The 16395-nt window shown below is 43.3% G+C and overlaps 1 protein-coding gene across 1 annotated transcript; it reads right to left on the bottom strand.

Moving 5' to 3' along the window:
• Window positions 1-2345: 2345 nt before the first annotated feature.
• On the bottom strand, window positions 2346-5181 carry LOC104605699 (uncharacterized). The gene is made up of 2 exons (XM_010270556.2): window positions 4492-5181; window positions 2346-3082 (listed from the first exon to the last, which is right to left on the bottom strand). The coding sequence occupies exons 1-2, from the start codon at window positions 4942-4944 to the stop codon at window positions 2723-2725; spliced, it is 813 nt and encodes a 270-aa protein (XP_010268858.1). The 5' UTR covers window positions 4945-5181; the 3' UTR covers window positions 2346-2722.
• Window positions 5182-16395: the final 11214 nt, after the last annotated feature.

Below are 16395 nucleotides of genomic sequence, written 5' to 3' on the forward strand. Positions count from 1 at the left end.
TAAGCGATTCCAAACAATATGTAGTACGAAATTTGGACCAACTGAGTAAATATATACAAAGTTGGTTTTCAAAGACCCATCTTATTATGTATAAGGGGAGAATGATGCAATACAGAAAAAGATAATAAGTTCTATACATGTTGGGATCGCTCCAAGACACATAAGAAGCTAAAATGACGTTATTGATCTGAGTAATTAATTACCAAGTTAGCTCCAGCACAAAATTTTTATCTTTGTTTGAATTTACTAAGTTAGCGTCAACGCGGAACTTCTATCTTAGTTCGCATTCACCAAATTAGCGTTATAGTAAGATTTCTGAATTCGTATTCAATTAAGACATTCTTTTTGAAAAGATTTAGTAGGATTATAATAAGGAGTGTTCTACTAGATTAGGAAACTTATGCAAGTCTATATAAAGAGTAACTAGGGCAAAGCTAGGAAAGCTTTTTGTTAATTTTCTCTTAAGTATTTAGTGAAGAGTTGTTCTTTTTATTTCATTTGGCTTTTGCTCTTTTCTTTAAAGCTTCTCTAAATGTGATTTATTTCCATACTGTGCCACAATATAACCCAAAAATATGATGCTCATTGCTTCCATTGGGCATGAGTGTTTCTTCTAGAAAATTGGGCCCAATAAAAGCCCACTCTACCAAACACCATCCAAATCCTATATCCATTAAATCAACTCAATTGCTTCAAGACTGTGTTTAGTTTGAGGGAAAAGTAGGGAAGGAAAGGGAAAGGTAGAAAAGCCTTTACAAATCTTGTATAGGTCTTCCTACCTTTCCCTCCATTTTCATTCAAAATTCAGATTCAAAATCTTTCTAATTAATAAATTAACAAAAAAATTTACCCACACCTACTCACTCGATTCCAAATTTCATAAAAGCTATAACAGACAATCACAAACTACTTTATCATCTAGAATTACTTGTACTGTAACTTTCTTTTTTCTCAGTTCGCCCGGTCAAACTTTTCCTCAACTGTCTGTCTCTTGTCTATTGGTGATTAGAAGAGAAACCTGTAATATATGGTCATGGGAATTTCGAATTTCTCAATCAGGCTTGGGTTGAGTTATGTTTACCGAAGTCTCGGCAGAAACTCAACCCACTTCTAATTTTTTCGTCCAAAACCCAGTCCAAAATTTTTAGAAGGCCCAACTCAACAAAAAGGTAGGTTTAACTAGGGGGTGCAAATGATGATCCAATCCGAGATCCGATTCTATTTGGTCAAATTTAGATCACTCCTGTTTAGATCTTCGGATCAGATAATAAGATCCAATCAAAAATTGGATCGGATTCATATCTCTCTATCCGATCCTTGAAGATTTGATATGATATATTATATATTTATAAATATAAATAAATAAATATATATTACATATATATGTTATTTATTTATAAATATATATATTTTTATAAATTTGTTATATTATTTATTTATTTTTTATAAAAATATGTATATATGATGAAAATAATTATCAGATCCGATCAAATTGAATCCAACATAAACAATGTCGGATCGGATTTGAATCTAATCCATTCCATTTGCATCCCTAAGTTTACTTTAGCACACACCGGGATGTATTTATTGATCTTACAAACCCAACCAGAAAATAGCATTATATCAGAACCTCCTGATAAGCAGGGTTTGAACAAAATGACAATGTTATCTTGGTCCACATCATGCTCTTTGGATGATTTTAAGTATTTATTTATCGGATATCCGTTTTCAGTATCCCTCTCGTGCTTTGGTTGCATTAGCAAAACGTAAGCAGTAGAAAGCCCTTTCCCTACCTTGACTAAAGTTTCGTCTAATTTGCATGATTGATTTTCTGGAAAGCCATTTCATCGTCTCATAAGCTAATACTTGGCATTTTTGGTTTTCTTTTACATTTGCGTGGTGTTTAGTTTTGTGGTGCTGGAAAGCCATTCCATCTTCATATAAGTAGCACATATGCATTAGCCAAAATCATGTTTAATTGAGCGGATTCAAACAAAACTAATGTATGTGAAAGTTATTTTTGGAGGAAACATTATTTACATGTTTGCTGCTTAGGTGTATTCTCCTAATCCTATATGGTGCCTAATGGCTCTCATATGTATTAAATAACTATAAATAATTGTAACATTGTACAAACATGACGCCTCCGCCGCAACACCACCATTCTGACGAGTGACCTGCATTTTTTATTAGATTAGACAATAAACTCATACTGGACCAGATCGGATTAAACCAAATCCAATCTAATTGACACCCCTAGATATCACCAGTCTACTTGTTTTCATCAACATTCAAACGTTTTGATTGGTGAAATTTCTTCCGGTATCATAAACCCCAGTCAACAATGATACAAATAATATAACCTCCAATATGGTAAAAAAAAATATAACAATAATAAGAGAAGACATAAGAATACATGTCTGTGTCTCTCCTCTCCCACGAACTAAATTCAGAACAGTATTCCAATCCTAATTCCACCAGGGGTCAATTCCTAATCTCCCCTGCACTTGCTAAGAAAAAACAAACCAAAAAAAGAAAAACAATCCAGGAAAAACAGAGAGAAAGAGGAAGAATAAGGATACAATAATCGCATATGGCCCTTAACTACAAGGGCGCATCCCTATCCCTGTACACAGCGATCAGATGTCATGGCCAGAATACGATGGGTAAGGAGGAAACCGGCGGGATATATATATATATATATATATCCAGCTTTCAAGCTTCAAAGGTTATCTGGTAATTGGAAGTTCTGGGAACCAAAAGTGTGGAAGGAGCTGTTCTGAACGAAGACTGCAATACCACATTTGCTGCTGCTAAAGCCTTCCCACAAAGAGAAGTTAACAGTCCCAGAGATGGTTTTCTTGGCCGAAATGTCCTTGACATTGCACAGTTTCTCTAGTTTCCGAACAACAAAATCATTGGAGAGAACACGACCTCGGTTCTCTCCCTTGGGGCAGTTGGTGACCAGCCCATTCTCATACAAGGCCACCATTACGCTGGCACCCTGACTATCCACCTTTGTCCTTAGAGCTCCTGTTAGGCTCACCTGCAATATGTCTGCAGACGGCCTTTGAAATGTAGCCTGCTCCAATGCAAATACCCAAAATTTGTCAATTTGCATCTCTCATAAATGCCTGAAAATCAATTCCTCCTCCTAAATCCAAATATTACACTACTACAATAACATTCATCTACTAGCAGGATTCTATAATTTAGTGAAGCATATTTTTTATGAATGAAAAAAAAAAAAAATTGTTTCTTTTTCTTTAGCCTTTTTGGAGGGGGTTATTTAAATATTTTTTATTAGAAGGCATCTTCTGTTTTAGCCACGTGGAGGGTTGTGTGTAATGTGTATGTATGATGAGCACATGGAGCATTTGTTGAATCCTGGAGGTCTCTGCTCTTCACTAACAGCCTAGCAGGCTGCTTTCCTTTACTAATTCTCAACTTTTCTTTTTTTCTTTTTTTCTTATATGATTTATAGAATTTTTTCACATGCAGCACCTCCCGATTAAGTTAAGTTAGATACCCTTGTAAGATCAGATCTCAAAATGTTCCATTAATAGTTTTATTTTAAATAAAAGAAATTGAAAAGGATGGTCCACTTGGAACTTTGGAAGGTGGATTTGGTTGGCAACTTGTGTGTTAGGTGAATCCACACCTGAACTCCGCACCTAACGATGTTGACACCCTCGCTAATTAACCCTGAATCACCCATTTGGTTGTCTTTGTCCAGCGCCAGCTGTGGAAGAGTCGGTTTCCCTAATTTTGTAAGAGCAACCGCACAAGGTCAGCATCCCCACCGGCCCACCCCCCACCGAATGTTAGCCACACGACTCGTGGCAGCTACGGACCTTTAACTTCAAATCAAAATTTAAAAAAAAAAAAAAAACAAAAACCAAGTTCGTCTTCTTTCTCTCTTTAAAAGGGACGTATTCATAGCATTAACAAGATTTAAATAAATAAATGATGTTACTAAACTAAAATATCACCACCGACAATAATAAAATGCTCGGATTTTTTGTTGGTAAAAGAAAACAAAAAGATGACTGGGTAACCATATCATTCCATTAGATTCTCAAATGAAACTATAATGTGTTGTCATCCATTGCTCTAAAGTCTAAATGGAGAACTCTGTTCTCGAATGGAAGAAATAATCAGTTTTGTTGGTGGCATCCAAACACCACATATATCAGCTAACTAGTGATTAATAATGAAGTGAACCAAAAACCAAATATATGTGCCCCTGGAAAGGATCCCAAAACAATAAACATTTGCTAAAAAAATGGTATGAACGTGCCAATATTACCCAAAACCAAAACCTACATAATTTCCATTAATATCTTAAGTACAGTTTTTATCAGTTTTTGGAGAAATCCAAGGTTGCATTAGGGATTTTGATTGCATGCAGATAGTAGTAGTAAAACTAAAATCTAAAACAAAGAGAAAGAGAAAGAGAAAAAGATGTGATCGTATTCGTAGGACTCTAACCTGAAAGCTTGGAGATGCGAATCGAACGGCTGATGTGATGTTAGAGAGCAGAGCCTCTTGATCGGTGCCAACGCACTGGGTCCTGCCCTGAACCACCACCTGGGGCGTGAACATAGTGTCCAGCTTCAATGCTTCGGCGTAAGCCTTCTGCCTGACGGTACACTGGCTGGATCCGAACGGGTCCTTCCAACCCATATAATCCCAGTAATCGACGTGGTAAGCCAGAATAATTACCGGTACCTCCAGCTCGAAATCTCCCCTCCCGAGCCTCGATATTAACAGCTCCGCCTCCGGCGACGTGGCGCATCCCTGCGACGAGAATAGCTCAACTAGTATGGCTCCTCCCCTTCTCTGCTCCTCCGACGCCTGGTCGGCGGTCGCATTTTCCGCCGTCGAGGTCGTCGATGAAGAAACCGATCTTCGTTGGAAGCAAGCTAAGAGACGGGGAGCCATCCCGTCTTGCCGTCAAACGGTATGAAGGGGGATTCTCCTCCTTTGGAGGCTTCGGCCTTTGGCTTCGGGTGGATGGATGAGAGACAACGTTGGCGAGATGGACGCTTAGCGCACAGCTTTTGTGGTTTTTAGTAACCTCTCTCTACCTCCTCCTCTCGCTCTATTTCGTTTCCTCCTTTTTCAGTTTTTTTGTTTCTCTTTTGGGGTTGGGAGTTGAGTTGAGGCCAGTAATGTGGCGAGGCGAGATCTCAGTGTCTTACGAATTAGGAGGTTTCGTTGCCGACACGGATCTGTGGGTGACACGTCACTTATTATTCTATTGGGTAAGACTGTCACTCGACCCCACCGGCATTTCCTCAAACCACGACTCGACATCTCCTCCCTTGATGAGGAAAGGTAGGCCAGCTGTCTCTATATCTGAATCAGATTCACAGCGTGAATACTACTGAATACATGTCTGAAAACCATTTATTACTCCATCTTTACCTTCTTTTATTTAAATATAATATATGATTCCAATCCTACGATTCGCACATTGATTTTACATAATATACCACCTTTAGAAACCCTGATCGTTTCCTCAGATCTGAGATCCCTGCAACTCTGGTCTGGGCCGAGGTTAGGTCAAGCTTAATCCAGTCTGCTAACTCTGGACCCGAACGGCCAAACCCATCACCAGCTGCTGAATGTGGATTGGGTAGGACCGATCGAGTTTGATTACCGGTTTGAAGTTTGAACCGAGACATATCACGTTCTGACGTTTAACTTAAGAATATTAAATAAAATATGGTCCAGACTCCAGAGATGCATGGAGCTGTGTCTCACCGCCCCTATAGGCTAAATGCTGTATATTTATTTAGCCGTCATCCGTCAGGCTTCATCCTCAGTTAAAGCCGGACAAATTTAATGTGGTTCAATTCAGCTAGGTCCAACATCCCTTGGTCTAACCAGATAACCCAAAAGCACAATATATTGTTTATAACCGAATCAACTTGACTTTTATATCAGTTCTCTAGTTGATTATCATTAAACAGCTCTTTATTGCTTCCTTTTATGGCAATATATATTTAATAGAGCATGATTACATCAACTGAGCTTTCATACGTAACTATTCGTTTATTCCTCCCAGGTTTGTAACTCCTGAATTGTGTGGTTCAGAACCAGGGGGGTGGGCTCGGCTAACTGAATATTGGACAGCTGGGTAGAAGATCAGCCCACATGTAAAGGTCTTATCGAATAACCGGCCCATCCTAACCTGTTTAAAAGCCTAGCAAACATGCTTTGTGCAATTGTGCCCCATCTAATGCTCTTATCGAATAACCGCGTCACTCAGAGGTCAGAGCTAGGGGTTACCGTTATTTCATTTGAGTTCTGAGGTTTGGGCTGAGATATTTCTGCCATGTAAAATCCCACCGGATTCCCTTATCTAATCCATCTAAATCCATCCAAAACCGAATTGGGATCTTACTCCTCACACAGGGCGCCTCACGCCGACCTCACATGCATAGTTCACTATGCATTAGGAACATCTCATATAAAGAATATCTCACTTGCCAACCTAACTGAGGTCCGAGTGGCGACATGTGAGATGTGCTCGTTAACTTTCTCTACGTGCATCTCGTCACTCCCGGATCTCCCAGAAGTTAGTTATCGTACCGAATGTTCCAGAGGAAAGTACAAAAGCCTAGTCTACGTGCGAAACTACCTCCGAGGAATTCGGACCAGTCAGCCACATATTCTTGGAGATCATGGACACAATGCGTGGATCTGACGCCAAACAATATCTATATAAAGGTCTCATTTCCAACTTCAAGAGGTATGCACAATTTAGCTCTCGCAACTTTCTAGCTCTTTTGCTTTTTAGCTCTCTTCAAAATCTCCAGTTTGCTGACTTAAGTATCGAAGAGTCCACCTCAGGTAAAGCAGCTCAGTTACTTTGATACTGTCTTTTTGCAAGTTGACCCGATGAACTTGTTAGCTCAACATCCGAGTTGCTTTCCAGCAAGGAGCTGTTAGATCGTGCATCATCAATTGGCATCGTCTTTGGGAACCACTACTTAAAAGGTAGGTTCTCAACTCTCATTTCAAATTCGCACTCAACATCAGCCCAGACGAGCCTTGTCAGTCCAGTTCATGAGGTTGCTTCTACAGGTCGAGCCCTTTGTGGCTCCCGTGGGAGTTGATGATCAACGGACTATGCAGTCGCCCTTGTGGGTCGAACCTTTCAAGACTCCCGTGCGAGTGGGCGACCTACAATTAGTAGAGCTGCCCCCACAGGTTGAGCTCCTTGTGGCTACCGCAGGAGTAGACGACTAGCGTTTCTCAAGGCTGACGTAGTGTAGCCGTAGCACCAACCTACCATCTAACGTCGGCAGCAACACACGTATCGATGATGCTATCAAAAGGGGGTAGGATTTGAATGACCAGCCTGGGTAAGCTTCAACGAACTAGCCCAGATAGTCTCCCAGCCCTAACTATAAAGTTTCACTACTAATCGAACCCTCCATGGATTCATGAGAGTTGGCAGCTGGCTGGCTGTGGAGCTGGCCTCACAAGTCAAAGCTTTCATGGATCCCTTGAGAGTAGGCAACCTGTGGACAGTAGAGCCACCCCCTCAAGGTAAGCCCTACATGGCTTTAGTAGGAGTAAATGGCCGATAGTTCCAGGAGTAGGTGCAGTACATGTGGGGCATTGACCTATGAACGCAGACCCAGGAGAGTCACTCCCACGTGATGGCATAGATGTAGTCATGTTTAAAGCTACTACAGAATGACCACCCACTTTGGTGACTTGGTCAAGCCGAACTCTATGGGGAAGCTAAACCGCTTTCAGCTTAAGGCCCTCTCAAGCCGACCTCGAAACACATCAGAAATAGGTAGACCGATCTAAGTAGGTCGGCCCCCATCTATCTAGCTTGGCAGCATTTTGACACTGCCACTACCACACTCGAATTGGTCTCAAAGGATGTCGGTATCTCACTGCCAACTTGATAAAAGGAGAAATAGAGAAGAAGGGAAGACTTCAGAATTTCCATTCAAGAAGATTTCATAAAGCCAGCGAAATAGAGAACAGGTTTCAATATATTCAATTTTTACCGAGCTCGCACGCTCAGTGTATAGAAGTAAAAAAAAAAGGGGAGTTCGCCACTAGTCAGCATTCTCATGACCACCTACCTCCTCTGGAGTAGTTGCCTCTTCCTTGACCTCTCGGGCTCCTCTAGCTGAGATTGGAGGGTCTCTATGTTGGCCCTCATCTTGCGGGACTCGCACCTCGAGGCAGTGACCTAATCCGGCATGACTTGACCCAACGAGCTGATATGCGAACAAGAAAATAGCTCGGTAAGGAATAAATAAAGCAACGGAGCAAGTGTCTCAAAGACTTCTACCTACATGGCATTTTGAATAATCCAAGCGTCGAGTTCAAAGGAATCCAGCTCGTGATATACGCAAACATCTTCGAGAAGGAGAACACCCCTTTCCATACAAAGCGCAACATATGGGTCATGAATCCGATCAATGATCAAGCGGTTGACCCTAGGAACGAATGGAGGGACCTGTAGGCCGTAAGGAGTCGTCGCCTCATCGAAGTGGGATGCGCTCGCTAGTTGCACTGGAGCGACGTGAGTAGGGTCGGCCTGTATTGAGTCACCACCCTCCTCTAGGTCAAACACAGCACGATGACCTTCCACCGACCTCTCTTCGACCTCGCGGCTTGTCTCACCTATCGCCCTCCTCTTCTTCTTTGACGACCTCCGTGTTGCATTTATGATCAAGGAAAAGCTAGTCATCCTTGCGATCAAATGAAAAAGAAAATCAATCAAGATGCTAAAGGCAAGAAATGAAATTCAAAGGTAATAAATATAGCGTGACCTACCTATGGGGCTAAGACCAGCCTCGTTGAGCATCGGTTTGACTAGGAACTCATTGACCTAGGAGTGTTGTTCAACGAGGAGTCTAAGGTCATTCAGCAACTCCTTGTCAAACTCGACCTCATACCTATTTGCCTCAGCCCTTTAGTTCGTTGGCATAAGCCAGCCCTCATCGCGGCTCAGAGAGAACTTTGTCTTTCAGTTCGCGATTTTGGACGAAAAACCGCCCAGATGCCTAAACCCAGGTTGGTAGTTGATGTAGAAGCAACAATTTTCATTTGGCACTCGCTTTATGTGACATATCTTGCTGAAGATCTCTATACTTAAGGGGAAACCGATGTGATAACTAAGAGAAATGGTGCCTACAATGGTCTTACTTGAGTCTGGATGCAGTTGATCCAGTGCCAAACCATAGTGATCGAGGACTTCACAGATGAACGTATGAAAGGGAAAAGCAAAGCCGGGGAATGAGGGCCTCCTTGAAGACACAAACCTCAGCTTTTCCGTGGCTCCACAGATATTGCCCGTCCTCGGGCTGGATATAGTTTAAACTATTAGGGATCTGATAGGTATTAATCAGGTCTACTATTTCCTCATCGGACAGCTCGGAGGGCATGAAACCTATTCTAGATGAGGCTTGTTGAGAGGTTGAGGCTCCTCCATGGGAACCTCTTTGATCTTGAGCCAAGGTCCCCGCCTTGGCCCGAGCGTTTAGGTAGCATTCCCTCTCCGACCCGCTAGACATAACTAAGAAGATATGGAGACTTACTGATGATAATAAGAAAAAGATGATCAAAAACCGCCACAACTGAGTTAGAGGTCATAAAAATTGCAAACAATCTTCGCTTCAACGTTAAGTCCAAAATCGGGAAGAGACATGGGGCCCTTAAGGATCCCCCCAATTTATAGATGGTAATGCAGACTACTGACGGTCCAAATTCGTGCAATCCAATGGTCCGGGAAGAAGCCTACGTCCAAGATTTTGAAGGACACGTGCGTGCCCTCTTTCAAATTTCGAAAGGCTGCTCCCGCTCAAAATTTTGAAGGATGCACACACCATTTGAAGGTACGCCCTGTTTCGAATTTTGAAGAGCGGCACTCAGTTTCAAGTACATGCCTTCATACCAACAAGTAGCCTAATAGGTCAGCCAACTAGAGTGGATTAACTCGACCAATGTCCAAAGCACGTCACCTCGGACCTCATCTTCAAACAAGCTACACTATTCGCCGAACAGGCCTTGGCTCGAGTGTAGGGGGCAATTGATGAGGGGTGATTTGGCTCTCCACTGACCTGGCAACACGTGGCATCCGTCTTTGTCAGTTGACACCTTAGTGTCACACGGATAGATGTGTATCTCGCTGAGTCAAGGAGACACACCCTAAAATTAGTCCAAGACACCTCATATGTAGCTCGGGCACCTCGGTAGGGTGGCTAGTAGCACTTTGTCCAGGGCCGACCTATGGTACCTCGTCGTCACCCATCCAAGGGACCTTGACGTAAAGAGTGACCTCCACGAGGAATTGCCAACCTGTGGCACCTCGTCAGTACTGGTCAAAATGACCTCAGTGTGGGGAGCGACCTCCCTCGAGAACTTGTTGACCTAACTAAGGTCTAGGTGGAAATCTATGAGATGTGCTCGCCGACCTCCTCTACATGCATCTTGTCACTCCCAGGTTTCCTGGAAGTCATTTCCCATATCGAATGTTCCGGAGGAAGGCACAAAAGCCTAGTTTGCATGCGAAACTACCTCTGAGGACTTTGGACCGGTCAACTACATCTTCCTGGAGATCTCGAACATGGTGCATGGAGCTTATGCCAAACAATACCTATATAAAGGTCTCATTGCCAACCTAACTGAGGTCCGAGTGGTGACCTGTGAGATGTGCTCGTTAACTTTCTCTACGTGCATCCCGTCACTCTCGGATCTCCCAGAAGTTAGTTATCGTACCGAATGTTCTAGAGGAAAGTACAAAAGCCTAGTCTACGTGCGAAACTACCTCCGAGGACTTCGGACCAGTTAGCCACATATTCTTGGAGATCATGGACACAATGCGTGGATCTTACACCAAACAATATCTATATAAAGGTCTCATTTCCAACTTCAAGAGGTATGCACAATTTAGCTCTCACAACTTTGTAGCTCTTTCGCTTTTTAGCTCTCTTCAAAATCTCCAGTTCGCTGACTTAAGTATCGAAGAGTCCACCTCGGGTAAAGCAGCTCAGTTACTTTGATACTGTCTTTTTGCAAGTTGACCCGATGAACTTGCTAGCTCAGCATCCGAGTTGCTTTCCAGCAAGGAGCTGTTAGATTGTGCATCATCAATTGGCATCGTCTTTGGGAACCACTACTTAAAAGGTAGGTTCTCAACTCTCATTTCAAATTCACACTCAACATCAGTCCAGACGAGCCTTGTCAGTCCAGTTCATGAGGATGCTTCTACAGGTCGAGCCCTTTGCGGCTCCCGTGGGAGTTGATGACCAACGGACTATGCAGTCGCCCTTGTGGGTCGAACCTTTCAAGACTCCCGTGCGAGTGGGCGACCTACAATTAGTAGAGCTGCCCCCACAGGTTGAGCTCCTTGTGGCTACCGCACGAGTAGACGGCTAGTGTTTCTCAAGGCTGACGTAGTGTAGCCGTAGCACCAACCTACCATTTAACGCTAGCAGCAACACACGTATCGACGATGCTATCAAAAGGGGGTAGGATTTGAATGACCAGCCCGGGTAAGCTTCAACGAACTAGCCCAGATAGTCTCCCAGCCCTAACTATAAAGTTTCACTACTAATCGAGCCCTCCATGGATCCATGAGAGTTGGCAGCTGGCTGACTGTGGAGCTGGCCTCACAAGTCGAAGCTTTCATGGTTCCCTTGAGAGTAGGCAACCTGTAGACAGCAGAGCCACCCCCTCAAGGTAAGCCCTACATGGCTTTAGTAGGAGTAAATGGCCGATAGTTCTAGGAGCAGGTGCAGTACGTGTGGGGCATTGACCTATGAACGTAGACCCAGGAGAGTCACTCCCACGTGATGGCATAGATGAAGTCATGTTTAAAGCTACTACAGAATGACCATCCACTTTGGTGACTTGGTCAAGCCGAACTCTATGGGGAAGCTAAACTGCTTTCAGCTTAAGGCCCCCTCAAGCCGACCTTGAAACACATCAGAAACAGGTAGACCGATCTAAGTAGGTCGTCCCCCATCTATCTAGCTTGGCTGCATTTTGACACTGCCACTACCACACTCGAATTGGTCTCAAAGGACGTCGGTATCTCACTGCCAACTTGATAAAAGGAGAAATAGAGAAGGGAAGACTTCAGAATTTCCATTCAAGAGGATTTCATAAAGCCAGTGAAATAGAGAACATGTTTCAATATATTCAATTTTTACCGAGCTCGCATGCTCAGTGTACAGAAGTGAAAAAAAAGGGGAGTTCGCCACTAGTCAGCATTCTCATGACCACCTACCTCCTCCGGAGTAGTTGCCTCTTCCTTGACCTCTCGGGTCAGATCGTCTAGGACCGACCTAAGTGAGATAGATCTTAAGTTGAGGTTTAGGTACTGGCATCGAAGAAAGCGGTGGCACAGTTTGAAGCCCCTCTTCAAAGAAGGAACCGCCGGTTCAATTCTCTCCTACTCAAACTCCAGTGATCGGAAAAAGTGCTCAACAACAACAACTTTGGCTCAGTGAATGTCGTTAAAGTGCATGGCCTACTATTGTTGAAGCTCACTGCTCAAATCGAAAATCGTCCCCCTAAGGGAACATAATTGCTGGTGGTCCTCCTTGACACTGAGATCAGGCTCCTCTAGCTGAGATTGGAGGATCTCTATGTTGGCCCTCATCTTGCGGTACTCGCACCTCGAGGCAGTGACCTAATCCGGCATGACTTGACCCAACGAGCTGATATGCGAACAAGAAAATAGCTCGATAAGGGATAAATAAAGAAACGGAGCAAGTGTCTCAAAGACTTCTACCTACATGGCATTTTGAATAATCCAAGCGTCGAGTTCAAAGGGATCCAACTCGTGATAAACGCGAATATCTTCGAGAAGGAGAACACCCCTTTCTATACAAAGCGCCACATACGGGACATGAATCCGATCAATGATCAAGCGGTTGACCCTGGGAACAAACGAAGGGACCTCTAGGCCGTAAGGAGTTGTCACCTCATCGAAGTGGGATGCGCTCACTAGTTGCACTGGAGCGACGTGAGCAGGGTCAGCCTGTATTGAGTCCCCACCCTCCTCTAGGTAAAACACAGCACGATGACCTTCCACTGACCTCTCTTCGACCTCGCGGCTAGTCTCACCTATCGCCCTCCTCTTCTTCTTTGACGACCTCTGTGTTGCATTTATGATCAAGGAAAAGCTAGTCATCCTTGCTATCAAATGAAAAAGAAAATCAATCAAGATGCTAAAGGCAAGAAATGAAATTCAAAGGTAATAAATATAGCGTGACCTACCTATGGGGCTAAGACCAGCCTCGTTGAGCATCGGTTTGACTAGGAACTCATTGACCTAGGAGCGTTGTTCAACGAGGAGTCTAAGGTCATTCAGCAACTCCTTGTCAAACTCGACCTCGTACCTATTTGCCTCGGCCCTTTAGTTTGTTGGCATAGGCCAGCCCTCATCACGGCTCAGGGAGAACTTTGTCTTCCAGTTCACGATTTTGGATGAAAAACCGCCCAGAAGCCTAAACCCAGGTTGGTAGTTGATGTAGAAGCAACAATTTTCATTTGGCACTCGCTTTATGTGACATATCTTGCTGAAGATCTCTATACTTAAGGGGAAACCGATGTGATAACTAAGAGAAATGGTGCCTACAATGGTCTTACTTGAGTCTGGATGCAGTTGATCCAATGCCAAACCATAGTGATCGAGGACTTCACAGATGAACGTATGAAAGGGGAAAGCAAAGCCGGGGAATGAGGGCCTCCTTGAAGACACAAACCTCAGCTTTTCCGTGACTCCACAGATATTGCCCGTCCTCGGGCTGGATATAGTTTAAACTATTAGGGATCTGATAGGTATTAATCAGGTCCACTATTTCCTCATCGGACAGCTCGGAGGGCATGAAACCTATTCTAGATGAGGCTTGTTGAGAGGTTGAGGCTCCTCCATGGGAACCTCTTTGATCTTGAGCCAAGGTCCCCGCCTTGGCCCGAGCGTTTAGGTAGCATTCCCTCTCCGACCCGCTAGACATAACTAAGGAGATATGGAGACTTACTGACTATAATAAGGAAAAGATGATTGAAAACCGCCACAACTGAGTTGGAGGTCATAAAAATTGCCAACAATCTTTGCTTCAATGTTAAGTCCAAAATCGGGAAGCGACATGTGCGTGCCCTCTTTCAAATTTTGAAAGGCTGCTCCCGCTCAAAATTTTGAAGGATGCACACACCATTTGAAGGTACGCCCTGTTTCGAATTTTGAAGAGCGGCACTCAGTTTCAAGTACATGCCTTCATACCAACAAGTAGCCTAATAGGTCAGCCAACTAGAGTGGATTAACTCGACCAATGTCCAAAGCACGTCACCTCGGACCTCATCTTCAAACAAGCTACACTCTTCGCCGAACTGGCCTTGGCTCGAGTGTAGGGGGCAATTGATGAGGGGTGATTTGGCTCTCCACTGACCTGGCAACACGTGGCATCCGTCTTTGTCGGTTGACACCTTAGTGTCACACGGATAGATGTGTATCTCGCTGAGTCAAGGAGACACACCCTAAAATTAGTCCAAGACACCTCATATGTAGCTCGGGCACCTCGGTAGGGTGGCTAGTAGCACTTTGTCCAGGGCCGACCTATGGTACCTCGTCGTCACCCATCCAAGGGACCTTGACGTAAAGAGTGACCTCCACGAGGAATTGCCAACCTGTGGCACCTCGTCAGTACTGGTCAAAGTGACCTCAGTGTGGGGAGCGACCTCCCTCGAGAACTTGTTGACCTAACTAAGGTCTAGGTGGAAATCTGTGAGATGTGCTCGCCGACCTCCTCTACATGCATCTTGTCACTTCTAGGTTTCCTGGAAGTCATTTCCCATATCGAATGTTCCGGAGGAAGGCACAAAAGCCTAGTTTGCATGCGAAACTACCTCTGAGGACTTTGGACCGGTCAACTACATCTTCCTGGAGATCTCGAACGTGGTGCGTGGAGCTTATGCCAAACAATACCTATATAAATGCTCATTTCCAACTTCATGAGGTATGCGCAATTTAGCTCTCGCAGCTCCCTAGCTCTTTCTCTCTTTACCTCTCTCCAAAACCTCAGTTCATTGACTCTAGCATCGGAGTGCCCACCTCGAGTAAAGTAGCCTGAGTACTCTAATACTATCTTTTTGTAGGTCGACATGGTGAACTCGCCAACTTAGCATTGCTATAAGATCACGCATCATCACTAGTCTTGAAGCTCATTAAATAGAACGAATCCACTATTAGCAAACTTGATGAATATATGGATCCACTGTTAGACATTATTCTTCATGTACTACATATTTTGAAACTTAGATTGTGTTTGGTTGTAGTGCAAATCATATTTGCACTAATGAAAATGCATGGAAGTGCAAATCTGGTTTAGTTTTGCATTGGCATTTACACTTGTCTTGTTTGGTTGAAGGTGGTGCAATTAATAAAACAACTTTGCACTTGTTTGCTTAAGTTGTAAAAAGCACTTGTAGCAAATAAAATGTAGAGCTTGGGCTTTTATTAATTTTTTTTTGTCTCTACCAAGATATACGGTTGACATATGCATATGTACCACAAGTGGGACTAAAATAGACATCAAAATGTATAGCCATTAATACATTTTACATGTAGGTAGTGGTTGTTCATGGTTAGAGGTGTAAATCCGGTCATGCCAGGCTACGGGCATGGCCTGACACGATTTTGAGTCGGTCTGGCCTGATGGTCCACGGGTCGTGCCATGACCTGGCACGATTGTATGGGCTAATGGGTCGTGTTGGGCTTGGAGTTTTAGGTCAATGGCCCGGGTCGGCATGGCCCATATATATATTTTATATATATTATATATAATATATATATAAGTATAATATATAATATATTATATAAATTATAATTATATAACAATATATAGTTTGTAATATATTAATAAAATAAACAATTTTTTCAATTTTATTTAATTGTTGTATATATTAGCAATTGCATACATTAAAATTCATATAAAATTAAAATTTTAAGTTTTTTTTTCATTTTTTTAAATAAATAACTTTGGTTTGGTCTACCACCCGACCTGGCCCAAGGGTTGGCCCATAGACCAGCCCGGCCCGACACGGGCCTGTGTTGGCTTGGGCTGTGGGCCATGTCAGGTCGACCCCCCAAAATATCACAGGGGAGGGAGGCATGGCCCGAGACGGTCTGGCCCAGCCCTACCCGTTTTACACCTCTAGACAAACGGTTTGGTTAACCAAACCATGAGGGTTTTTTAGAAATCGAATCGGTCCTACCGATTTTTCCATATCTCCAAATCAAAACTGAACCAATACCACAGGTTAACCGGTTGACCGGTTTCGGTTTTTGACTAGTTTGGATCTTTGGTTTTTCAGTTTTTTATATTTATAACATATATTATAAAT

Source organism: Nelumbo nucifera, chromosome 1, assembly GCF_055504915.1.
Source record: "Nelumbo nucifera cultivar China Antique chromosome 1, China Antique-T2T, whole genome shotgun sequence".
NCBI classification, from domain to species: Eukaryota; Viridiplantae; Streptophyta; class Magnoliopsida; order Proteales; family Nelumbonaceae; genus Nelumbo; species Nelumbo nucifera.